The sequence below is a fragment of the Chenopodium album genome, chromosome 22 (assembly GCF_948465745.1).
Source record: "Chenopodium album chromosome 22, dcCheAlbu1.1, whole genome shotgun sequence".
In the NCBI taxonomy this organism is placed as follows: Eukaryota; Viridiplantae; Streptophyta; class Magnoliopsida; order Caryophyllales; family Amaranthaceae; genus Chenopodium; species Chenopodium album.
In genome coordinates this window covers 9,351,439-9,378,455 of record NC_137855.1, presented here as the reverse complement: position 1 = coordinate 9,378,455, position 27,017 = coordinate 9,351,439, and the positions used below count along the sequence as shown (strand labels likewise).

The 27,017-nt window shown below is 34.9% G+C and overlaps 1 protein-coding gene across 3 annotated transcripts; it reads left to right on the top strand.

The window, feature by feature from the left end:
• The first annotated feature begins 1,263 nt into the window (after positions 1-1,263).
• Positions 1,264-26,567, top strand: LOC145603429 (uncharacterized). 3 transcript variants are annotated; one of them, XM_081659334.1, is made up of 44 exons: positions 1,264-1,544; positions 4,597-4,782; positions 5,777-5,866; positions 7,708-7,781; positions 7,902-8,063; positions 8,277-8,391; positions 8,580-8,635; positions 9,128-9,182; positions 9,274-9,330; positions 9,426-9,527; positions 9,643-9,723; positions 9,808-9,860; positions 11,013-11,082; positions 11,270-11,333; positions 11,553-11,701; positions 11,793-11,920; positions 11,999-12,056; positions 12,234-12,331; positions 12,900-12,984; positions 13,114-13,179; positions 13,256-13,315; positions 13,532-13,618; positions 13,711-13,897; positions 15,374-15,417; positions 15,489-15,620; positions 15,700-15,831; positions 15,921-15,973; positions 16,068-16,116; positions 16,516-16,574; positions 17,744-17,877; positions 17,973-18,121; positions 19,271-19,399; positions 19,489-19,574; positions 19,675-19,790; positions 19,962-20,074; positions 20,148-20,271; positions 20,483-20,601; positions 22,005-22,188; positions 22,288-22,510; positions 24,378-24,702; positions 24,897-25,036; positions 25,329-25,453; positions 25,620-25,824; positions 26,127-26,567. In XM_081659334.1, exons 1-44 carry the CDS (start codon positions 1,440-1,442, stop codon positions 26,218-26,220), a joined length of 4,923 nt encoding a protein of 1,640 aa, XP_081515460.1. In that variant the 5' UTR covers positions 1,264-1,439; the 3' UTR covers positions 26,221-26,567. The 3 variants fall into 3 exon arrangements, with proteins under 3 accessions (XP_081515460.1, XP_081515461.1, XP_081515462.1); XM_081659335.1 differs by lacking the exons at positions 24,378-24,702; positions 24,897-25,036; positions 25,329-25,453; positions 25,620-25,824; positions 26,127-26,567 and adding an exon at positions 23,051-23,259; XM_081659336.1 differs by lacking the exons at positions 1,264-1,544; positions 4,597-4,782; positions 5,777-5,866; ... (1 more) ...; positions 7,902-8,063; positions 8,277-8,391 and having other exon boundaries at positions 8,589-8,635; positions 9,102-9,182; positions 26,127-26,565.
• The last annotated feature ends 450 nt before the right edge of the window (positions 26,568-27,017 follow it).

Below are 27,017 nucleotides of genomic sequence, written 5' to 3'. Positions count from 1 at the left end.
TAATGCCTTCAGAATTTGCAGCTCGTAGTGATGATAAAGCTTGTTACTAGATTTCTGATGATAAAGCTTTACCAAAATAGGAAGGAATAAGGAGGAGAAAACTGCACTTTCTATCATGGAACTTGTTTTTCCTTATGTTAAATAACGTACAATCCAACAATGTTAGAATTCTCTTTAGGTTGTATCATCATTCTTCAATAGGAAAAAAAAATTGTATTGGTGCTCTAACCTACTTTTGTCAGTGGCCACTTAGCTTACTGATCAAGTATGACTCAAACCAGTGGTGAAGTTGCTACTTGCTAGCATGTAAAACCAGATGTGAATTTAGAAAGACCTTCCCTTTAGGTTATGTTTCGTTCTTATATGTCATGTCAAACCATAGTTGATGGCATGTCAAACCATAGTTGATGGTGCATTCGACTCATAAGAGGTAATTAGAAAGTCATATATGAAAGTATTGACTATGCATAAATAGGGTAATTGATAAACAACAAGTCTCTAATTTAGATAAATGAAACATGTAGTACTTCGAGTTCCATAAAGTTTTTATTTTTTTTATATTTTATTACCAGCATACCCAGTTTTTTTATTAGACTCTAACTAATTTGTATTTGAGTCGCGTCAGGAAAGTTCTCAATTGATGTGTTCCCAAGTCTCAAATCTAAGACCTTGGTTATACTAGAACATCTCGTTTAGTAGCTGATCTAAGCACTTTCGGTGCTCCATAAAGTTAACTACTTTGATTTATTGCAAAACAAATCAAAATCATGTTTAGTTTAGTGTAGAGAGAGCCATAAATTATCATCTCATGACTTTAACCAACTAAGTTAGTTATCAATAACATCCACATAAATCAAAAGTATGTGAACATATATTATTTTAATTGCACAGATGTATTAGTAATAAAAAGAATCAAATCTATGAACGGAATGTTCATAAATTGAACCATAGACTGTCCATCAAGTTAATTTTGTTGATTGACTTGCTAAACAAATCAAAATCAGGATTATAATAGTGTAATTGAGAGCCACATTTCATCGTTTCAAAACTTTAACCAACTAAGCTAGTTGACATCCACATAGCGTAAATCTAAGAAAAAGTGATGTCTTATTCAAATTAATAATATTTTGTACATAATTTTCAATCCAACTACAAAATTGTCAAAAAAAAAAAAAAAACTACAAAATTGCCACTTGATTTTGCTTATGACATTTTGTAAATCAAAGAGAAATTAGTAACAAAATCAAGAGAAAGCACCACCGTTTCACCACCACCATCATCATCATCACTCTCCTACGCCACTGCAACTGTTCATCATATTTTCTCTCTCCTCAATCACACCTTCTTCTTCTCTTCAATCAACAATGCCAACTTCTTGATCCACCCATTTTCTCTCTCCTCAAAATACACCCATTTCGAGTTTCGTGGGTGCGATCGAGATGGCTTTCATGGCTGTCCTTGAATCAGATCTACGCGCTCTCTCCGCCGAAGCTCGCCGCCGTTATCCCGCTGTTAAAGATGGGGCTGAACACGCTATTATTAAGGTTCTAATTTCATTTTCTTATTGTAATTTGTAATTTTGAGCTGATTAGTTTAATTTCTTATTTGGAATTGATGAAATGTGATTTTTTTTGGATAATGCTGTTATTTTGTGATTGAATGGAATTATAATGTCTAGTGTATGATGAATTACGATGATTTGTTGTTTTGGTTTGGATTATATTGAGACTAATGATGAAATGAAATTTGGGGTTTTGTTGGAATTGAGTGAAAGAGGAGGTGGATTGGTTTTTAAGTTTAACTGTGATTACGGAATTCGAATCGATGATTGTCACATAGAATGGTATGAATGTAAGTTATAACTTCCTAGGCAATGCTGCTCTACATTTCAATAGTGGTATAACATAAATGAATTATTATGTAGTGTTTCTTAGTTGCTGACAAGTTTTTCTAAATTGCGGATTATGTTTTGCGATATAACATGGGTGAAGGGATGAATACGAAGTTTGCCTCTTAGTTGAATTCAAGTATTCAATCAATCAATCAAAGCCTTAATCCCATAAGTGGGGTCGGCTACATGAACCAAAAGTGATTATTTCGTATAGTCATCCACAAATCTTCCTCTTCCATCCCTTATGATCAAAGGCCTTTACCTCTTGGTAGAATTGATGAAGATATAATAAGGTTTAGTGGTTTGCTCTTCTGATGGTGAAAGTTTGAATATTAATTGAGCATAGACGGGACAATGTAAATATTATGTTCTTTGAATGAATGGAAAGAGTGAAGTTTCTAGGTTTGGTCATTATTGAGGCAAAGGCAAATAAATCACATGGTAGCTGAATATAGTTCATAGGATATTTCAAGGTTGACTGCCTTATTCAAGAGAGCTTTAGGTAAGGACAGTTTACTGAGATAAAGGGATTGAGCGGCTCTTCTATGCAAAGTGAAGTTGTTGTGTCATTTGCATCAACTTTAACTTTGAGGCATAAGGGGAAGACTAAGCTTGTTTTATATATGACGCCTTCTCTAATTTTTGTGTTGATAGGGAGCTTGATAGGCTGTAGGAGAGAGCCTAATTTCTTTGGGCATGTTTAGTGAAACTTATTTTGGCTTATTTTAGATAAATAAATCAGATAAGTTAATACAATTTCAGACAAATACATATTTTTTTCAGACAATGTCACAAATAAATACGACAATTCCAGACAAAATATGTTTTACCAGGTAACATAATCATTCCGATTAGATAAGCTGGCCATATAAGTTGAATCAAACAGAGCCTTATTGACATACCTTGGATTATATAAGTTGAAGAGGTATTTCTTTCTATTCTTGAATCTTGAAGTGCAAGATCGATAAGTATGAAGTCATCTATGCTTTTTTGATGGTGAAGTGAGAGAGAATGGAACGGAAAATTCACATGTAGTGATCCCAACTATAGTCACTCCACATCTTAATGATCCCAACTATTCATTTTATCCCAAATAATCCATACTATAAGTGATGTCTTCCCAAAATGTAATAGTCTTAAATTTAGGCGTACTGCTCTATATCTTTTGCACTTGTTCTTAGTTTTGTTTGGGATTGGTTGGCTTCAACCTTAAACAACCAAAGTTATTCTCACGACATAAAATTGAAACGAAGGATTACAGAAGCTTGAATTGTTGAGGTGTGGAAGATGATTGCTTTTGGCAATATGATGATTATTAACTTAGTTGGAAGCCAACGGTAGTGGGAGGGTAGACTTTGGTTTGCCAACTCAAGTTTAGTTTCTTTATTGAGGCTTTTGAATAGCTGTAGTTAACTGCAGGATGATCAGCTAAGGGACGTCCTTGATACTCTGCAATGGGCACTGAATCTGACAGCATAGCTTAGTTCCCAAACCTCTTAGTTATCAGTTTCACGTCCAATTGTCAAGCTCTGACGAAGTTAGAGCTTGGATCTCCGAATCTTTGTTGTTGTTCGCTATCCTGTCCGGATTTGGTGTGTCAAAAGACTCAAAACCATACAATGCGAATTGCCTAAATATAGAGCGGGAGTGAAAGTGTGATATTTTGACTTTTGAGTGGCATTTGATTTTGGCTTAAGTCCTCCTTTGAATTTTGGTAACCTTTGGCCCTTTAACGAAAGAAAACCTAAAACTTGCATCATCGAGAAAGGCTTGAGAACTTTATTAGGCAGCTCTGCAGCAGCTTTATGGTTCATGATAAAACAGAAGGATTATGGAGAGGCATTATTTGTGTTCTTTATGGGTGAAATTTAGGTTTTATAGTCGAAGTACAGTCTACTCTATAATTAAGTTTATTAGCTTACTGTTGTTCAATCAGGGCCAAATCCTTTGTACCTTTATGATCTCTTTCAGAGGCTCAGAAAAGTGGATGCCTTATAATTGGCAGAATTACAACTTCAATCTCCGTCCTGTGCTTTGTTATTCTTTTTTACACCATCTATCTTCAGTTCAGCTTATGATAGTTTCAAAAGCGAATTCCTATTGAAGAAGGGGAATATAGTTAATTTATATATTTATAAATTTTATTCTTTTAGATCTGCAACTGTTTCAAGTATTTTTGAGCGCTGCTACTGAAAATTCTTTAAAAATTCAAGGTAAATTTTCTGGATATTAATATGTATTTGATGATTATAATATTTTTTAAATGAAACTGGTTGATTATTAATTGTTTGCAGACTTTGCACATTGTTTTATAATAGCATCTTGCCTTGCATAATAAGTTCATGTTTGTGAAGCCTACATTAGTATATGGTCCTGTGATTTTTTTTTTTTCTGTTGTTTTCACACTTCTCTAAAATTGTTGTTAGTCATTTTTATTATGTGAGGCCTCTGCCTGACCCTGGAAACAAAATGATGCTAAAATATGTTCCTTACAGCTCAAATCAGTTATCTTTCAAAAATAATCGAACCTTCTTGTCTGGTATTATTAGCTTTCTCAAAGTCTTAAACATGAACCCCATACATTTATACCTTAGCTTTCCATGTTTTATCTTATCCTGCCATCCCTTGGGGGGGGGGGGGGGAGTAATAAATTTTTTTATTCAAGTTTAACTCTATAAAACATTTTGTTCTAATTTTTAATGCAGCTTCGGTCATTGTCAAGTCCAAGTGAAATTGCTGATAATGAGGATATTTTGCGAATCTTTTTGATGGCTTGTGAAGTTAGAACTGTGAAGTTGAGTGTTATTGGACTTTCATGCCTCCAAAAGTTAATATCTCATGATGCTGTTGCTCCATCAGCATTAAAGGAGATACTTTCTACCTTGAAAGAGGTAAGTGATACTTCTTTGAAATTTTATTGCTTTATAGTGTCCCCCTGCTAAGTAGAAAATAATATATTGAGGTATAGGAAGATGTCGTACTGAATTCTATATTTCTACTCAAAAGATGGAAACATTAGATCAGTTATACGGAGTATGAATTTCTTTTATTACTAGTATGAGGCTGTAAAGAAGGTTTACCATGTGTGTGTGCCTCAAAAGTGTGGCCGTCCATGCTAAGCATCCCTTTGAGGTTGATGGCGTATTATTTTTGTCCCAAATTTTTGCATGCATAATTGACAACCTTTTGGTGTCGTGTTTGATACATTTCTTCCCTCCATCCAAATTTGAATGTCCATGATTGATTTGACACTTAATACTACACGAGGAGGAGGGAGGCATGATCCTTGAGTCAGCTTCAAGCTCAAATAGTACTCATAAAGTTTGTCATTCAATAATTAAGCTTTCTATAAAATCAGGGGCGGAACCGCGGGGGGAGGGTGGGGGGGGGGGGGGGGGGTGCTAGGGTGGGCCTTGGCTTTCCCCTTGGTTTTAATTATCTATTAAATGTTGGCATAAGATTATGTTGATTGTATTATAGCTGTGTTGGTTTTGGGTAAAAAGTTAGTTATTTAGGTCCCAAGTTCGATTCTTCTCCCTAACACTTTTTTTGTTTCATTTTTTATTGACATTTAAATGTACTCTGTATTATTTTATGTGTGAGATTAAACTACATAGTTTGCCCCCCCCCCCCCCCCCCCCCCCCCCCGATAAAAAATTTCAGTTCCGCCACTGTATAAAATATGCTTTTCTCTTAGGGTTCCTTTTCTTTTTCTGCATGAAGCATGCACAAAGTAATTTTTCTTGTTGAATACTGAGTATGCCTTGTGTTTGTGACTTGTAACAGCTTGCCACTCTCAATTCTTACCCATTGGTATTTTCATGACTGCCTTCCATTATTGCTCACATAAATGTTTCTTACTTTATGATTGTCAATCATCTACAGCATGCTGAAATGACTGATGATACAGTTCAGCTGAAGACCCTACAGACCATTTTAATAATTTTTCAGTCCCATATGCATCCAGAAGATGAGGTGATCTTTCATCATTATTTTTCACTTGTTGTTCCTTTCCAAAAAAAAAAAAAAAAAAAAAAAAAATTTCATTTGTTGTTTGATCCTGTATAATGTTGATAGTTTCTTTTTCTTACAAACTTGTGAATTTCGTGATTTGGATATGATAAAGTAGAGTAGATACTTGCATTCTTTGGATATTATGAAGAAGAGGTGATGTGATACATGGCAGTTTAGATTCAGGTCAATGGCCCTGACTGTGTCACTATGGTTTTGGTTATAAGATATCCGGATTTCAAAAATGGTCTATGATTAAGTTCCCGAAAAGTCTTCTCAAAGATTTGGAAGAAGGGGATTTTTCACACAAATGCAACAAGTCGGAATTCGTGAATAGAAATTAGTTGACTTTGCTTTCAAATACAAGTTAGTTTTCCTAATAGAGAAGTGTATATGATTATGTGTATTTAATGGTGATGTTTATCACCTCAGTACTTCTTCTGTCTTCAAATAAATGTCCTGTTATTTTTTCTTTTTTTTTTGAAACCAAATGTCCTGTTACTTTGTTTGGCATAAAAGAAAATTTCTTGATTGTAACTAAAGCTAACTTTAGGGTTTTCTTATAGTTATTGGCTTCTTGCCTAAATTATTTCAAAGGAGGCTTAGAATTTAGTTTCTTTTCTTGTTATTATCTATGATGTTCAAATTTGGATACAGGTATTAGATTTGCGTATGTATCTAATAGTTTGATTTGGGAAAATTAATAATAACTTGAAGACATTGTCCGTGTGCATAGGCATCCGGATATAGTATATTAATGGAGGATTCGAGGGACATGGACAATATTGAAAGAAAGTACATTGAAATGAAATTGTGGGTCATATTTTATGCCTATCTAATTTGTCATAAAGAAAGTAAAAAAGAGAGGGAAAGATTAAAGTTGGGCTAGTGAAAGGAGAAGGTCTAGATAAAAAAGTGTTTCCAAGACATTCAAAGTTGAATAGGAGTGTGTCTCTTCTTTGCTTATATCATAACATTGACCAACTTGTCCATCATATGCACCTACATTGATGCTTTAATTGAAATCAAGTCTAAGTGAAGAAAATAGATTTCTTTTTGGAGTAATGCGCAAGGAAAGATTAATTTAAAATGAGCATAAAAAAGGGGAAGGACCATATACTTCCTATATAGATATACTGATACAATGATACACATATGAACGGAAGTAAAGAACAAAATCAAGTATGCCCAAAGGCTATAATATGTATCATCTCTTCCCTTAGACTTGAGTGCACTCAATGCTGGTGCAAATGATGTACAAGTTGGTCAATGCTATGATTAATTCTGAAAATAGTAGGAACATTGTTAGAGTAATATTTGGGGGAATCTGTCCTAAATCTATGATACATACAGGAAAGATTCTAAATATAACAAATAAAAGAGAATACCCAAAACGGATTACATAATAAATAAAAAGGAATGGAGGGAGTAATAGTTTATTTTAGCAGCCTAAAAATAAGGTAACCATATTTAATTACTTTTTACAACTAATACAAAAGAGTGTATTTCAATGTTTTTTATTTTTTAAAATTATTTATTTTTATGATAAATCAACTAAATTTTTTGTCAAATGCATCATAGTTGATCACTTGATCATCTTCAAGGAGACCTTGTTTAGATTTATTTAATTTATTCTATGTAAGATGGTTTCTTTTGCAAATTATGAGATTCCTGTTATTTCCCATTTCCATATGCTGCAACCTTTGGGATGGTTATTAGTCTCTTCCTATGCTTTGGAAGTTCTTAATTTTGGATTATTGAGAAAGTTTAGGGGACATATAATCTTATGTATTTGTTATTCTTAGGAAAGTATGGCTCAAGCTCTTGGAATTTGTCTCCGACTTCTAGAAAGTAATCGTTCCTCCGATAGTGTACAAAAGTAAGTTAAATTTTCTAGATAGTGGCTCTTACCCATCTTTCTATCTATTAGTATCTATTTTTAATTTTTCTTGTACCTTAATTTATATTCCATCATATGAATCTCATTATTAATCTTCAGTACTGCAGCGGCTACCTTTAGACAAGCAGTGGCCTTGGTTTTTGATCATGTGGCCCAAGCGGAGTCACTTCCTTCAGGAAAATTCAGTTCTGGAGGTCAAATCTATCGATCAAGATCAAGTTCTGTTACTGGGGATGTTAGTCGCAGCATACATCATTCAGAGTAAGTATGATTCTGCTGTCTATTTTGCCAATCTCAATGTGGTTTTTTTTTTTTTATTTTTTATTTATTTATTCAATCATATGATTCTCTCGCCAGTTCTGTTTATTTTGAAAAGGTTGATATTCTTTTCAGTGACTAATTGTGCATGTTACTCTGACTCTATGTGAACATTGTTCCATTTTTATTAGCATTTACTGACTGGGGAATTTGCAGTGAGTATGATACTGTATCTGGAGTAGCACCTATCACAAGGGAAAGCCTTACCAAAGCTGGAACTGTTGGGCTTCGCTTGCTTGAGGACGTGACAGCTCTTGCAGCAGGTGGATCTGTATGTGCTGATTTGAAACTTCCTTCACTTGAACTTATTTGGATCTTACACTATGAAGCTGCTTGAGCATAGTCTAGTGATGATGAATACGTCTTTCACTCATTTGTTTGAAGTGTTCTGTTCCATTATCGGATTATTGGTTGTTATCTGCCTTTGCTTATTTTTAATCCTTTGATGTTGCATTTCAGGCAACTTGGTTACGTATCAGTTCCGTCCAACGATCATTTGCCCTTGATATACTCGAGTAAGGAATTCACCTTTTCTTTCTCTCTAATTTGTGCTCTTTTCATATGTATTAAACTATTACTTGGATGTTCCAAAGCTCTGGATTCTGAATTTTAAATGATACCAAGCCTTGTTGACTTTCAAATGCTGCCAAATTCATTCAAATCTGAAAATTCTCTCATTCCTGTCTAACCATGATCTAGGTGCTGTTGTCTCTTGAAAGTTGAAACACCTTTTTTTTTTATACACTTGTTGACTACTACCATTGCTGTCCCTGTCCTTTCTAAATACCCATAATACAATTAAAAACCATGACAAGCTTATCTAATTTAGGCGCAATGTTCATTTTCCACAGTGATTGACTTAGTCCTTAGTTTACAATTACCATCTTGATTTAGATTTTCACTTTAATATTTTTATACCTTTTGTTAGCGGGTGCTTTTGAGTTTTGAGATCGGCAGTACCAGCATGACCAAATTTTTTAGTTATTGGTGCCAAATCTGTGGTTCAGGTTTGTCCTATCAAATTATGTGGCCATTTTCAGAACACTGGTTCCATACGAGCAGGTAATCACGTGTTTCCACCAGATACCTACCTGCTTTTGGATCACTTAATCTGTTGAACTCCAAGCCTTAAAGGATTGCTTCAATGATGCAGGTCTTGCGCCATAAGATATGCTCTCTTCTGATGACCTCTCTTCGTACCAATGCTGAGGTAACTTATTATTGTATGTGATATTTGTAATACACCATATAATTTGGGAGCAGTCTAAAATTTTTTCAAGCCAATGATCTTTTGAGTTCTGCCAGCTTGAAGGAGAAGCAGGAGAGGCCTTTTTTCGCCGCTTGTTGTTGCGTTCAGTTGCTCACATTATAAGGCTTTATAGTTCATTCCTTATCACTGAATCTGAGGTACATGTATACACCTTCTAAAAGCTTATTCTGTATGAAAGAGAATAATTCAACTGATACTAGTGTTGTGCTAATGAATATAATATTGCGTGCTTTTCTCTACTTCTTTTGGTAGGTTTTCCTGAGTATGTTAGTGAGGGTCACAACTCTTGATCTGCCATTGTGGCACCACATCCTTGTTCTTGAAATTCTGAGGGTATGTCACTAAGATTACTTGCCTCTGCTATAATTCTTTGTTATCTTGATTCGCTTGTGTATCATATCTTGTGCAACATGACAGGGCTTTTGTGTTGAGGTGCGGACCATGCGAGTTCTTTTCCAGAATTTTGACATGTAAGATCTAGTACCCATTCTTTAGTTGTACCGTGTTGAAATTGCATTGATTGGGTTTGCATGGACCAAATATGACATTGGTAGCTAGATGTAGATTTATTCGAGAATTTACAAAAATTGGAAAAAATCAAGCCATACAATACAACGAAACCCTAGTTTTGTACTTACTTTCAATTAGGACGAAAGGTAGAGCAAGATAGCAAGGCTTTAAATTTGATTTGAAAAATTGTTTTTTGGAAATATAAGGACAGAAATTAAACTAGCATTCCAAGATTTTGAGGAGAGAGTAAGATTAGGGTGAAATTAATAGGGGGGAGAAGAAATTGGAGGTAAATGTGGGAAAAAGGAAGAAAAAGGGTTGTAAAGATCACGTGCCATGCACGTGACGGTCAATGCCGGAGTTTGAAGTCAACACCCGGAATCCGACAAAAGGTCCCATCCCACAACCAAAAACACATAAAAGGCCTTTTTTTTGCCGTTAAAGGTCCTTTCTTACAAAAGTGGTAGCATAAATGGCCCTTTGTGACAAATTTCATAATAATTAATCTTTAGTAAGCTACTTTTTCTGTTTTGGAGAACAGCCTGTCCTCTGTTGCTTGTACTCCTTTTTCTGAGCTGTTCATATAATCCCTTATTCTTAGCCAAAAAAAAAAGTTATCGTTTAATTGATGAAGAAAGGTACTAGAAACAATAAGATAGCAGAGAGAGGGTCGCTGTTTTAAAGAGCTAGGAACAAAATCTACAAATTCTCCGTTGAATCTCTTCCCTTAAGAATGACTTTACTGAGGGCTTCTTGTAATCTATACTACAGTAGCAGTAGATCCTTCATTGCTCCTTAATCATTGAGTGTGATTGCAAGACTGAAAGTAGCTTCCTCTGCCCTAACATTTAGCTGTCTTAAGAAGGATATGCTCCTATGATGTTATTCCTATTTCAGGGAATAGCGTCATGCACACATTATAGGTGTGATGGCTCATTCTCTCTTCTTCTACTTGCTCTATAAATTTGCTTTAGTCACCTCTTGATGTCCTGTTAAAGATGTAGTTTTTGATTAATTAAATGAGGAAAATATGTTGAACAAAAATTCTGTTAAATGTTCTTGACCAATTATTGATATTCATTATCTGTCCTAAACTCTGATCTGTTTTCTAGGAACCCAAAAAATACGAATGTTGTGGAGAATATTGTGAAAGCTCTTGCACGTGTTGTGTCAAGCTTACAGGTAAGAGTTGCAATATATCTTTGCAGCGTGTTCCATTTCACATTCAGCCAATGCTCCACTATTTTGTTTTGTTGGTTTATTACATGAATACTGGAGTGACCTAAACTTGTTTTTACCTTCATAAGTTCAGTAAGAATGTAAGATTAAAGATTTTGAGTAATATTGACATCATAAGTTGATGGGTAAGGTTCAAGACACAAGTGAAGAGAGTTTGGCAGCTGTCGCTGGGATGTTTAGCAGCAAAGCTAAAGGTAACTATTTTTCGAGTTTGATAGAATTGGAGTTGGCTGCAATTGGATTTCCTTTTAACATTCTCGAGTTGTGAAGTTTACGCATAATTTTGTGTAGTCTTTGTTGTATCTTCTGTAATTGTCACGAACTTGTTGATCAGCAACTTTTTTGAATCTTGCTTAATTCTTGTTTAGGGTCAGACTTTATTGGTGACTGTTTTTAATCTTTTGTTATGTTAGGTATTGAGTGGATCTTGGACAATGATGCATCCAATGCTGCAGTATTAGTTGCTAGTGAGGCTCATGCAATCACATTGGCAATTGAGGGTCTTTTAGGTGTTGTCTTTACTATTGCTACTCTGACAGATGAAGCAGTAGATACGGGAGAGGTAATTTCGTTTGGTTTCTGTAAACTTTGACTTGTTTCCACTTTTATTGTATATTACAGTGCTTTAACTCTTGATTAAAAAATGATGTCAGCTGGAATCCCCTAGATGTGAGTCTGACCCTCCGGCAAAGTTGACTGGGAAGACAGCATTTCTTTGTTATTCAATGGTCGATTCCTTGTGGTTGACAATACTTGATACCCTCTCCCTAATTTTGGCAAGGTATTATAGTTTATTGCTAAATCTTGTAACTTGTAAAATATTTTAACTTTAAGCTCTAACTTAAGCTTGACTTGGAAGATCTCAAGGGGAGGCTATTGTGTTGGAAATACTAAAGGGGTATCAGGCTTTCACTCAGGTATGTAACATTGGAAACATCGTTTTGAATTTCAAGTTTTCAACCCACAATGAAAATAAGGGTTCCGTCTAATTATTGTGTTTAGGGTATATTTTCTAGTTTATGCTATGTTCAGTGTTTAAAGTGCCTTTTGTACTATCTGCTTGGACTTGATCACATAGTCTTTTTTTTCTACAGGCTTGTGGAGTTCTTCGTGCAGTTGAGCCATTAAACTCTTTTTTGGCATCTCTTTGCAAATTTACCATCAATATTCCCAGTGAGGTTGAAAGGAAAAGGTTTGAAGTGTTATCTACTAAAGTTGCTTTCTTTACAGTGTAATGGCTTTTGTAGCTAGTTATCTATTATTACATATGGGAGATCTAAAGCAGAGCTGAGGACTGTGATTAAATTATTCCAAAATATGATTAAAGGAGTGTATTTTTTTTGCTCTTGGCATCCTCATCAACACTTTGTTTAGATAAGAGAAAATGGAGAGTGAGAGGGAAGAGAAACGGAGGGGAAGAAGCTCCCTTGTTGGTCAAGGATATGGGGGAAGGAAGGGGAGTAGGGGAAGGGTTAAAATTCCTTCCCTCTTTACCATCCCTTCAAACTTGAATATATTTGGAGGGAAATCGGAGCTCTACCTTCCTCCTCTTTCCTTCACTTTCCTTTCCCTTATCGTCTTTCTATCAAAGCAAGTGCAAGTTTTCCTATTGCAACACTTCCTTTATTCATCCCATCATCCCTCTCATGCCTCTTTTAACCCTTTTCTGTTGTAAGCAAGAAGTCTTTGTTTTGTTTACTGGGATGGAATTGTCTGGTGACCTAACTATCTTAAATGATGTCATGTAACTGATATTGTAGCTCTTCACAATCTCCCGGATCAAAACGCACTGAGCTTCTTGCTGACCAGAGAGATGGCATTATTTTGACTCCCAAAAATGTACAGGTAAAGGTCCTCATGTGTCAATGTGTTGAATCTCAACCTCGACTTATTCTCATCCATCTCAATAAACTTCTACCTGGATGAGGTGTTCTTTTGATCACTTATGTTGTTTAATTTTATCCATTTTTCTAGGCATTAAGGACTCTCTTCAACATAGCCCACCGGCTACACAATGTGTTAGGTCCCTCTTGGGTTCTGGTAATCTTTCATACTTGTTTTTGGATAAATAGCTCTAAGATTACCTTTCAACTATCAATCATGGAAATTGTTGCAGGTGTTGGAAACACTAGCGGCCTTGGACCGGACAATTCACTCTCCGCATGCTACTACTCAGGTACAGGTGACTGTATATGGCTTTGCTTTATTGTTGTAGTCTCGTAGATAAGAAGATTTTGCATATTTTATCGTGTAAATGTGTTGCTATCCTAGTAACCTATTGGATCTGTAGTCAGTTGGCTGTAGCATCTCTGTAGGAGTTTGCTTGCAACCTTTTGTTGCATTCTTTTCCTAAGATTACTAATTATATTATGTTTAATATGGCAACCAACAGGAAGTGTCAACAACTGCTACTAGACTCAGCAGAGAGTCATCTGGGCATTATAGCGATTTTAACATACTCTCTTCTTTAAATTCCCAGGTTAAGGGTTATATCTGGTTTACATAATTATATACTTGAGCAACATGCATATCCTTATAACGAATCTAACCTTCTCCGCTTTAATTTTGTAGTTATTTGAAAGTTCTGCTCTGATGCATATATCTGCAGTGAAGTCACTTGTCTATGCACTTTGCCAACTGTCACAACAATCTTTGCCTGGCATTGCTGGTGGATTTCCTCCAACATCAAGTCAGAAAATTGGAAGCATAAGTTTTTCCGTTGAAAGGATGATATCTATTCTTGTTAATAATGTTCACAGTACGTGTTTTTATTCTGCTGTATATTATTGTCTCAAGTACTCTGTATTCCTCTAAGCTCAACACTTTCCCCTTTTTTTCGGTTTTTGAGATGTCTCATATTTTCTTTTATGAGGTTTGTCCATAAAGTAAATGATTCTCTTCCCCTTCAAAAAAAAAAAAAAAAAAAAAAAAAGTAAATGATTCTCTATAAATGATTAATGACACCAATGCTATGGTGCTAACAAGCTTGTATTCTTTTTAATATAGGTATAAAACCTGAATTATGTCTGCTACTTTCATTGACTTTCGAGAATTCTTCTCACTATGTCTTTTTCGGTGTCAGTACAGTTGGTGCATTTTCATGTAATACAAATACGGGTGAACAGCAAAGGCACCTTTACTTTTTTCCTCTCCTTTTTCTTTTCATTCTTCTGATAAGGAATTTTTCCATTTTCCCTTTTTTTGGTGGGGGTGGCCCACTGAATGTACAAGGAAAATGTCTAGTAAACATAATATAAGGTAGAAGTGGGGAAGATGGAAAGAAAAGAGCAAGTGTCTAAAATGTGAGATGTTATGAAGAAGCTATTCATGGCTTCTCTTTAAATATCTGTAGCCAGTGTCATCCTCCAAAAATATCCTTCTGATTAGATTTTCTCTTCTATTATTGCCACCAAGGCTACCTGTGCCATACTTAACCTTATTGTTATTTTCTTTAATCAACTTTCTTTCTATCTCATGAAACCCATCCTCTGCCTAAAACATCTTGGTTTGGTTCATTTTACCACCCCCACATTCTGGTAGTTCAGATGCTTGTCTTCTATGTTGAGATTCTCAGCACTTTTATTAAGTTCAATTGAGCTTGCCTGTGTTAAAATCATTGTGGATTTATTTAGCCAGGCTTGATGTTCATGTCAAACTTCTGCTGGATTGACATTCTAATTAAGTTTTGTTGCATTCCCAGGGTAAATATATGTGGAAAATTGTGCATTCATGCTCTTGTGCTTTGTGCCATGACACGTTTTCTGCTTCTATTGCTGTGTCTATGCTGCATACTTTTGATACGCTGCAACAAGAATTACCAGATTAATAACATTATATTGGAACTTGAAAGTACAACCTTGATAGACTATTTATCGCTTACCGCGTTAAATTTTTCAAAAAACAATCAAGTATACTTGCAACCTTGAATGTTCAAGGAGAAGAGCTCTTTAAACTATAGAGTGTATCTTGGGAAATTATAGCGGGAAACTTCAATTGACTTAAAACCTTTAAGTTCTGAAATATTTGAGCTCACTAACAACAAATAAGTTTGTAGTAGCTTATAGGAACCAGTATTGTATCATTTCATTAATAATTATGATGGGAACATGACTTATTCTACTCCATGTTAATCTGTGGTCTGTTATATGCTGGATAGTTGTGTATTGTGCCCATTGGTGCCTGTATTATAGTATCTATTGTTATATAATTCTCATACATTATTTCTTTGTTGAAGGAGTGGAGCCTCTTTGGGATCCAATCGTAGGCCATTTTCTTGAGGTAATAATTCAGGTTTGGGCCATTGCTTCTGTTGTTCTGTAGGGATTTCTGATTGTATGTCTTGTTTGCAGCTTGCTGAGAACTCTTATCAACAATTGAGGAGCATTGCCCTTGATGCCTTGGATAGGTCAATTTGTGCTGTTCTGGGTTCTGATCAGTTTCAGGATCGTGTAGCATCAGGATCTTATGCAGATTCTCAACACGTGAGTGTCTTTCGACATTGGTGATTAAACTGGGTTCGATTTGAAATGAGGATAATATTTTATTTTGTTCGTTAAGCAGATAAAGAATGCATCTGTTGACTCAAGATCACTTGAACGTGTTGTTATATCACCCTTGAGGGTACTGTACTTTTCTGCTCAGAGTTTTGAAGTTCGCTCTAGATCTCTGAAGATTCTTCTTCATGTTCTGGAGGTAATGTGAGAAGCTGTTTGAATGTTGTCATAACTTTGTTCTTCTTGCTTTTGTTGCTGTTCTTTAATTTTCTCTGCCATTGTTTTCAGAGGCATGGAGAAAAACTACATGATAGCTGGCAGGACATACTTGAGTTGTTAAGGTATGTCTCTCTACTTACATCATTTTTCTGTTGAAAACTCTATCTTCCATCTCTGATGCTGAAGCTGTTGATTATTTCTTTGCGCATCTTTAAGGTCTGTTGCCTGTGGAGCTGAGAAGGATCTAATAACGTTGGGATTCCAGGTTGGAAATCCTTTTTTTTTTTTTCCCCTTATACTTTGTTTGGTATTGTCTTCTTTCCATTAATCTTTGAAAGCGATTGTCTTCTTCATTAATTATATGTTCCTGTTGATTATCCAATCTGATTTTTCTGCGGCTGTCTGGATTATAACAGTATAATTAAGATGTGAAAGGTTTATCATGATGTATCTTGGACCATCAATTATCTTTTCAAATCACAAATGAAGTAATCTCTAGCAACTTAGCAAGTGATGAAATACAATTTTTATCATGCCTGGGATATTCAAGTTTTCTCTTTATTTCATCTTGTCTTTCCTGAGAAAACTTCAAGGACTCTGGTCTATCCTGCTAGTAATTTTTGTTTAATCTGTTTTTGACTCAATTTCTTCTGTGGCTATGCAGAGCCTTCGTGTTATTATGAATGATGGACTCTCAAGTATACCTGTGGATTGCCTTCAAGTGTAAGTTTCTGTTTGTAATAAACTGCATGTTTGAAGGTGGAGAGTAAGGAAAGAAGATAAACAATCCAATTGATAAACTGGGAATCGCATATAAAGATAATTTTCAAGTGTTTGAGAGACTTGATTGTCTTAAATCTAAAGATCTAAATTGTAAAAACATAATGAGCTCTCAACTGTTCCTGTGGATTGCCTTCAAGTATTGACAATCCTGATTCACTTTTCCACAATGTCCTTACAAAATATCGTATATGTACCTTTGGGCTTGTTCATTCACTCTTGCGGCTAAAGTTCATATTTGGTGTTTTATTTGAAACTTCTATTGCTGCTTGCTTTATGGTATTTCAAAGTATGTTCTTTTTGGTCAAGATTAATGATTATTCGATATCGTTCAAGACTGGAAAATGTTGCGCTTGTATTCATGCTATATATAGTTGTTTACATTTTTTTTAAAAGCAGCAGATAAGTCATGACTATTAGTTTTTATGGCAAGGCATATCGATAACTGGGTCCTAAATTTTTGACATACTTATGTGACTAGAAGTTAAATATTGATTATAAACTTAATAATATAAAATGTATTACATTTTTGTCAGCTAGTTAACATTCTCTTGCAATCAGAGTTTAACTTACATTACTACTACCATCCTCTTCTAATTATGGACCTCATGGTTATGATGCTTACCAAAAAAAGAAAAAAAAATATCATTATGCCAAATGAGTGTGCCATTAGCCTTGTGTATGCAATATTGCTTTTTCCTGTTATGGACCTCATGGTTATGATGCTTACCTGGAAATAAAAAAAAAAAAACAACATAAGAAACATCATTATGCCAAATGATAGTGCCATTAGCCTTGTGTATGCAATATTGATTTAGCCTGTTGATAGTATGGCTTTGGTTATGGAGTTGAACAAGAGGAAGTGTGGATTTGTTGGAAAAAAAAAAAGAAAGAAAACTAAATAATTATTTGACAGTCAATTGTGGTGTGAAGGTAATAGGTAGATGTAAAAGTAGTCTGTCGTAGCACATAACACATTGACCATTTGCTTGCTGATACAGTTAAGTGTTTTGCAGCAATTTTGCTCGCATATTTTTTCTCTAGTTAGCTCATAAATATTTTGTGGAAATTTTAGCCAATGTTGATTGTTTTGCTGTAATTGAAAATTACAGATGTATTGATGTTACTGGAGCCTATAGTGCTCAGCAGACTGAGTTGAACATAAGCCTGACTGCAATAGGTCTCTTGTGGACTACAACTGATTTCATAGTTAAAGGACACATTCGTTTGAGTAGCAAAGATAGTGGTATGCTGGATTTCGATCTCAAATTGCCAAGCTTTTGTGGATTTTAGTGCACTAAACTTCTATAACATGCAATAATCTTCTTGCTACAATTTCAGAGAAAGAAGATAGTGAGAAGCGGGTAGAAGAACTCAATTCAAACAAAGTTGACACTCAATCTTCTATTTTTAATGTGGTTGAACATGACAAGTTGCTGATTTCTGTCTTCTCACTGCTTCAAACACTTGGAGCAGATGAGAGACCTGAGGTATTGAAATTTAATCATCTTAACATTCCATATGTTGGGGACTGTTGTTTTTCTTAGTTGTGGATTGCTTTTAGTTCAATTAATACCTTTGTCATATCTGAAAGGTGTATATACTTTCTGAATTTTTGTCCCTTAGTATTTTATTTCCTACAATAGAGACAAATCAACCAAAGGTAAAATCTTGTTTTATCACAAATCTCAACTTGGCAAAAGAATACAGAAAACTGTTATTAAGAACCAGGGTAAGCAAACATCTTATGTAACAGTGTCCTTAAGTTCCCTTTGATGCCCAAATGAATATCATGGAGGTGTGAATTGTAAAATCGGAGTGATAGAGTTACAGAACAGATGTGACTTTGCATATGTAAAATCTCTTGTCTAAATTAACCAGTACATGTGAACTGTGGATACTATCTGATTGTAAGCTTGTTGCTTAATGCTAATGGACACAAGCAATTCAACAATTATTTTGGCTATCAATCGAACCCTATTGGTAAACCAAGATAACAAATTTTAAAAGTTGCCAAGGCTTCAAGAGTTAATACAAATCCTCCAAAACAATTTAACCAACCAAGTGCTCATTAATATCTATTTTAACGAGTACTAGTTTACCCCTTGGATGAAAACATTGGTTGTTTCTGTGAAATGGTAATTATTTTTTTAAAAAAAAAAAAAAAAAAAAAAAATCTGGTAGATAAACTTTACCCTTTTTTTTTTTTTTTTTTTTTTTTTTTTTTTTTTTTTTGTGAAGTCTTATACTTGCCTTAATCGGCCATTTCTTCTAAGTGTTACAATTATTTCTGGCATAATACTACATTTTATTATTATATTTCAACTATTCACTATCATCATATGGTCCCCACTTATATATATATATATATATATATATATATATATATATATATATATATATATATATATATATATATATATATATATATATGTATAATTTTAAATTGCGGAAGTTCACAAAAAGTTGTACATTGCGGAAGTTCCCAACAGTTCTCCTATTACTAATTTTAAATGAAAAGTACTAGGAATCTCTCACTGATTTATTCAAACATACTTGTTCTGAAGTATCTTATTTGTAGTTCAGTGAATATACCTTTTCTGTTTGCATGTCATACTCCTTATTTTTGTAATTAACAGGTGAGAAATTCAGCAATACGTACATTATTTCAAACCCTTGGAACTCATGGACAAAAGCTTTCAATGAGCATGTGGGAGGATTGTCTTTGGAATTATATTTTCCCATCACTTGATCGTGCTTCTCACATGGTATTTTGTTAATATACCTTTTCTCTGTACAAAAGGAACCTTCAAGTGAAAAAAACCTTTCCTGATTGATTGTCATTCACCACATGTAGGCTGCTACCTCATCCAGAGATGAATGGCATGGAAAAGAGCTAGGAACACAAGGTGGAAAAGCAGTTCACATGCTTATTCATCACAGGTAATTGCTTAACCCTGCTATATTAATCCTTTCAAAAGATGCACTCTGCTTTCAAACATACCTTCTTTGTCAATGTTGAAAGAATTGGTAACTTGTGCAGTCGTAACACGGCTCAGAAGCAGTGGGATGAAACACTTGTTGTGGTTCTTGGTGGGATAGCTCGCCTCTTACGCTCATTCTTTCCCTATCTAAGAACTTTAAGCAATTTCTGGTCTGGTGAGTCTTGCACTGGTTGTTAATTTGTTATTTTGCTACACGTTTTTTATTCTGGTGCTGTATAACCCATAGACTAGCAGTTATGGTCATATATAATTTCACCCTACTACTATCATACTATACACTATCATTAAGGTAACGAGAAAATGGTCATATGCTTCTTTGTTGCAGGATGGCAAACATTGATTAATTTTGTTAAAAGCAGTATTGTAAATGGCAGTAAAGAAGTTGCACTAGCTGCAATCAACTGTTTACAAACAACTATTCTATCTCACTCTGTTAAGGTAATGATTTGTCTGTGAAGATTTTTTTAAAAATTATTCTGAGGCATTCTGAAAATTATATTTTTTGAATCAGGGAAACTTGCCCATGGCTTACCTTAAATCAGTACTTGATGTTTATGAGCATTTTCTTCTAGAATCACCCAGTCGCAGTGATAAAGCTATTGATAGAGTGAAGCAAGAGATATTGCAAGGGCTGGGTAATTTTCGGTTGCTACTTTACCAACATTCATCTCCCACCCCCCTTCTGACTTTTTTGAGCATTAATATTATGTAGACAACTAATGCACATTCTTGTTATTCATTTGGTCTGCACACTCTTTTCCAAACCCTTTTCTTTTGGGCATTGATACAAAACTTGAAAAATATTTATTTTGCGTTCTATTTTTGTGGCTTTTCTATCTTCTACAGGAGAATTGTTTGCTCAAGCACAGCAGGGGTTCGACATTGATATGTACAAGCAACTTCTTGAAGTTGTGGATGTTGCAATTAAGGCCACATTGGCTGTTGATAATGCTGCTGCCGATGCTGTAAGTTATATTATAGTATGAAATTTGGTTTATCTTAAACAGGCACTTTTAGTTCAAATTTCCAATTTTTGGAGAACCTTTGATAAAAAATGTGGTATGAAAACCGCAAAAGTGTTATGGTAGTTAAATATGTGATGGACAAAGTAGTAATTATTAACCCTCTAGATTAACTTGAAGTAAAATATAAAAGTCATACTCTTAAAAAGGCATAAATTTGTAGATAACCGATTAGAAATACTACTTATCAAATTTTTAATCTTTTGGCTCCATGTCAGTGTGGGTAACAATAGAAGGCATAAAGCATAATATATTTCAGGGAAAATTAAATTTAATTACTGTCAGTCAAGCTTACTTGAATGTGAATCCACTGCCATTATGGTATGTTATTCTCTATATATTTGATATAGTTTACCTTTGGATACAATCTGAAGGTGCCAGGCCGCCAGTTACTAACCATATTGGTGAAAACTAGCATCCCTTTACCACGTTAGTATAACAAATAGGTATTAAAGACTATAATTAGCAACATTATTCTTTGGAGTAAATTCTTGATGTTTGCTTATTTTTTTCCTCATATATGCTTCCAATTTGACCTCCGTTTCATAGTATTTGCAACATTTGCCAAAAATTGATGTTTCATATTATTTGCAACCAATGTTTTCATTCTTTTTTAAGTTATCATCTCTCTCTGTCTCTCTCCATGTCACATGCATCTCTATATTTCTTTCTTCATTTACACTCACAAACAAATTTTGCCTAGGAGTCCATGCAACCCTCCAAAGTATCAAATAATAGGAAGCGGAGGTTGTATTTGCTTATGTACATCTTTATTTACCAATATCCTGTTGATTGGTTTAAAAGGTAATGGAGGAAGCTGAAAACTGAAGGCTCTGATTAGAGGAAGCTGAAAATTATAGGCTCTGATAAGCCCATAACCACCCAAATCTAAGTAAAGGGGGGTGATTATCACTGAATCCCTAATTTTTGTTTTCTTTTTTCTACACTCGCCTTAGCACTTTCTAATCTAAAACCCTAACATTTTACTGTATTACCTTTATCTCAAACAGCTACCTGGACATTGCAGAATAAATGAGATGTATAAAAAGATTAACTGATGAATTATGAGAAAATGACAAGGAGTGAATAGCACGTATCTCCTTTGAGGAATTTTTTTTTCGTTTGTTTCCAGTTGTAATAAATTTTACCTATTTACTGCTATTGACAGTTTTTACCCCAATGTTGAATGGGGGTGCTATGTTTTATACTTATCTGGTTAATTGTCCCATTTAAAAGTAGTCCTGCCCAATTGTAAGCAGGTTTTTTGTACCCATGTTTTTTATTGTGTCTCCACATGATTACAAGTATATCTTCTGACAGAATATGTTTATAAATACTTATTTCAGGGATGTATGCCCCCTTTGCAACGTACTATGTTAGAAACCTTACCACTTCTATGTCCGTCGGAGCATCTTTCTTCTATGTGGTCCATTTTTCTTCAGTCGATTTTGAAATATCTTCCTAGAGCTCCTCCCACCTCTAAAAGCATAGAAGATGGCAAGCAAACTGGGGAAACATACTCTACCCAAGGTACTGTTGTGGCAATCTAGCTGATGCTTCAAATATGTTTCAATGGCAGAAAATGTGGATTAATAGACTTCTTCTTTTTTTTTTTTCCTATTACAAAAGCTGATAATTGGGGAAAGAGAGAAAGCCCTAATGGTGTGCCGTCTACATTTCCAAGATTGACAAAAGATTCAGTTGAATCTGAAACTGTTACAGCTTCAATGTCTGGCATCCAATGCAGCATATTTTCTGAAAAGCTTATCCCAGTGTTTGTTGATCTCTTCTTGAGGGCTCCAGATTCCGAAAAGTATATTATATATCCTGAAGTCATTCAAGCTTTGGGAAGGTATATGATATAAAATGTTTGAATTCCATTAAAAGTTATGACTGGCTACAGTGCTTTGATGATTGCTGATTTATAAATTCGTATCTCTATTTCTAACTTCAATGCATGGTGTGCTACCTTGGACTGGGATCTGAATGAGAAATTTTCCTGACTTGGTTGTATACCTAAAAGAACACTAACCAGATGAACTCTTATCTTGGAAAAGTGGATAATTGTTGATTTATGTGGAATTATAGTAATATGAGAGTGTAAGGGTTATTCTCGAATTCATACTCCCTAATTGTGGAATTACAAACTTTTTCTTGAGAAGCAAGATAAGCACTTCTTGTATCAGCATGAATTGGATAAGCTGCTGCATATCATTTAGGCATTTACATAGGTTCTTTTTGTTGGGAAATATTGTATATTAATCTCAAGAAAAAGCATTAAGGAACTCTGTTTTCTTGTCTTGCAAATCATAAATACTATAGTTCATGAATTTTGTTTTCTAAGGAAGATGCATTGTTTTGTTAAAAAAGAAGTGAACATCTTTTGGTACAGTGCAAGCACTAGTGCATGCATGGGAATCCAACTTGCAAGCATAAAAGGGGGTGCAGCTTTGGCTTTTACATGAATAGAATAGCAAGATACATAAGCAGTCATCTAGAGAGACTGACAATGCTATGCGGTCTGAGGAATACCAAGCAGTCATCAAAGAGGAGAAAGCTTCCCACAAATTCCAAGCACGTGTGAGATTGTCTGGGAATCAGCAGTGAGCCTTAGCTTGATGATAGGTCGATACTCCCTCCGTCCCCTTTTGATAGTCCCTTATGGGCAAATTTTAGTCCCAAAATGTTCACCCCATTTGCTTTTTCCAACAACCAATAATATTAATTTTTTACCAAAATTCCCTATAACTTGCAAAAATACTTGTGCAAATTAAATTTCCCATGTAAATTATGTTTACCTATGTACTTTTATTACTTTCTCTCTTTACTTTTTTGCATACCCAATGTCAATTTTCTTTTTCAATGTACTTTAACTATTCTTATTTGTGTTTATTAATTCCCGTGAAAATTGCCCATAAGGGACTATCAAAAGGGGACGGAGGTAGTATAAGATATTGTGTGACAACCCCTTGGAATATAACTGGAGTACCCTTTATTTTTTGACGCTTTTGCATAGCTGCAGTCAAGTATTAAGTGTTAATTGATGCTTGATGTTTCTTGATTTGTCAATGAATAGCTTCATTTTTCTTTTGACGTGCTTTTGCATTAGGGTGATATGATATCCCCTTGGAGTTCATTAATAGATCTCTTTATTACTTGTATATGAGGTACTTTTTGAGAGCTGCTGTGTGTTATTCTCTTTAGTATAATGTAGAGGAGTATCAGGAATTGATAGTCATGAATAAGATTTTTTTATTTTTTTATTTTTTTTTATTTTTTATTTTTTTTGGAATTGCTTTGAACTCTACTCTCATGGTAATATTATTTGATAAATAACTTTTGTTTTCTTGAAGTGGGTAATGGCCAAAGGGGCCAAACCAGGCTACATCTTTTGGTTGTTATTGTTACTTAGGATTATGTAGCTGAATGGTATGTGTTGCTTTGGACTAATAGTATTTGTTTCTTTGGATCAGTGAGAGTATCATATCAAAAACTAGTTACATTTAGTTTTTTTTTCCTTTTCCTCCTGGCATAGATGCCAATTTGATGGTAAATTTGCACTAGTGGCCTTGTGTGGCTCTATCTTGTTTTCTCATTTTCCATTATGATCGGTTCTGCTGCAAGTTACATCTGTTGCACCTTTTCTTTTTTACATTTAGTGAAGCAGAGCATTGGTTTCCTTCTGTTTTAACCCCTTTTTTTTTCAATAAACTCTATAGGTGCATGACAACAAGAAGAGATAGTGCAGATGGTGTTGTTTGGAGGCTAGCTGTTGAAGGCTTTAACCGTATTCTTGTGAGTGATGTAATTCGATTGTCCCAGAAGGATGAAAATCATCCATGTAATAGCCGATCTGCAAGGAACCGCATCTGGAAGGAAGTTGCTGATGTTTTTGAAATATTTCTTGTGGGATATTGTGGACGTGCTCTTCCTTCGAATGTTCTATCTACTGTTGCCCTCAAGGCTGATATATCACAGGATATGGCCTTCTTAACTATTCTTGGTGACGAAATTCTGAAGTCTCAAATCGATGCCCCTTCAGATGTAATTTCTCTCTGCTGCTGTATAGTTGTTTACCAGTAACTTGCTAATAATGGTTTTGTTAGTCTGTGCTGAAGGTGATGTAGTGAGTAGACTTGTCCAGATAATTTCCCCAGCAGTCATGTTTTCTATAAAATTCTGTCAATTACAAGTCCCTGAGTACTTTACTGACAAATGCTTATTCTAAAAATATCCAGATTCTACAGAGATTAGTATCCACTCTGGACCGCTGTGCATCACGCACATGCTCTTTGCCTGTGGAGACTGTGGAACTTCTGCCTTCCCATTGCTTCAGATTTTCCTTGGCTTGCTTGCAAAAGCTATTCATTTTGACGAGGTATGTGTTGATATTTGTTTTATCAATTGGGGCCTTGGGAAATTTGGCGATGAATTTTATCATTGGATGACAATAAATTTGGCGGTGAATTTTATCATTGGATAATTTTTATAGGAAAGGTCCACAGAACTGCCTCAACGCCCTTAACTACAATTCTGAAATACTTTTACCTCTTCTAGCATGCTGTTAATTTTTTGAAAAGTGTCGAACATGACTCAAACTTATTATCTTTACTGTTGTTTATTTAAGAAAACTTAAGTTTTAGTGAGAATTTTCTCTAAATTGCTTGCAGTTTTGAGACTGAGGTTGATAAATGGAACGCAACACGATCTGAGGTCAGCAAAATTGCTATCATGGTGCTCTTGGAGAGATGTGAACACATTTTTAACAGATTTCTCATAGACGAGGCTGATTTAGGTTTGTAGCTTTAATTGATGATTTTATGTACTTCAGATTTGAAAAACTTATGATTACTACCTTTGAAAGTTTGCACGTGGAGGAATCCGTATTGGGTGATTGCCATATTCATTTTGAAGATCCTCGTTTTAGTTTGTGCTCATGAAGCGCTTAACTTTCCCTGTAGGCGAACGACCATTTCCTTCAGCAAGGCTTGAAGAAGTTGTGTTTATCCTTGAAGAGCTTGCCCGCCTATCAATTCACCCCGACAGTGCATCTATTCTGCCTTTGCATCCGCGTCTTAAACATGGTATTACAACAGAAGGGAATCATGATGGTCGAGCTCACCTCCTTGTTCTCCATCCATCCTTTTGTGAACTCGTCACTTCTAGGTGAGATGATTGATTTTTCTAACTTTATATTGAGGAAATAATGATGAAAAAACCATCTATTACATGGTCCGTCTTGAGCATTTGCAAAATTTCAAGATTTATATGTAGCAGTTAAGCTGTGCTTTGTTTGCCTTGTCTTTCAAGTACATTTTCCCTGGCCTGAACTTAGCTAGTTGTTTTCTGACTGTATGCCATGATTTTCTGTCATTTGTTCTCTAATGGAGTGCTGTGCTGTAGATCTGCCTTTTATTAAGCGTGGACTTATTTATTTTTGCTAAATTTATTTGTACATCCATTGGCAGGGAACCTAGAGTGAGGGAGTTGATACAGGTCTTGCTTAGATTTATCAGTGAGATTTTGGGGCTACGGAAATTAACTCAATCTGGTAAATCTTAGAAAAGTATTGAGGAGCAATCACGCGGCTAGTCAGCATTCTTCAGTTTTCCGATGTAGACGAGGAATTTTCTTTTTGGTCCTCCATAGTTCACTGTATTATAGTGATTCATTTTGCGGCATTTCATATAGCAAATCTTGTACATTATATCATAGGTGAATGAACAAAAGGTACAGTTTGTTGTAAAATCATTTTGTCTAATTTTTTCATGCTCTGTAATCACTGTTGTCATAATCAATTAGGTTTATTCTTAATTCAATGTTAGTCCATTTAATTCCTGTGGCACGTAACATTTGTGGCTTGTAACATTTTGCAGTAAGAGTGCTACACTACTTCAACATAAGATAAACGATATGATATAGGATTTTTACTGTCGTGGATAAAAATGAGTTGATAAAAGATTGAAAGGTAGAAGTGCTAACTGTAGTTTAAATCAGATGTGAAAGCTTTTGCTCGTTATTCATACCTATCTCAGAGTATCTCTTCCTTTGAATCCACTACCATCAATCAAAATATGACAATGAAGCGTACGTATTATAAGCTTAGGTCTTTCATTGATGTGATATGTTAAGAGCTGGTATCTTATTTTCGTACGAGCTACTGAGTATTTGTTTATGTAATCATCAAGCTATGTACTAGAAATTTAGAATGGACTTGAATGAGCATGTCTAGATTAATGGCTATTGTTATATTGACGGAAATTTTGAATTATTACACATACAATGTCAACTCGTCGAAAATGTCATAGGAGAAGGTTCTTTAGTGGGCAAGTCATGCACTATAATAGGAACTGTAGGAA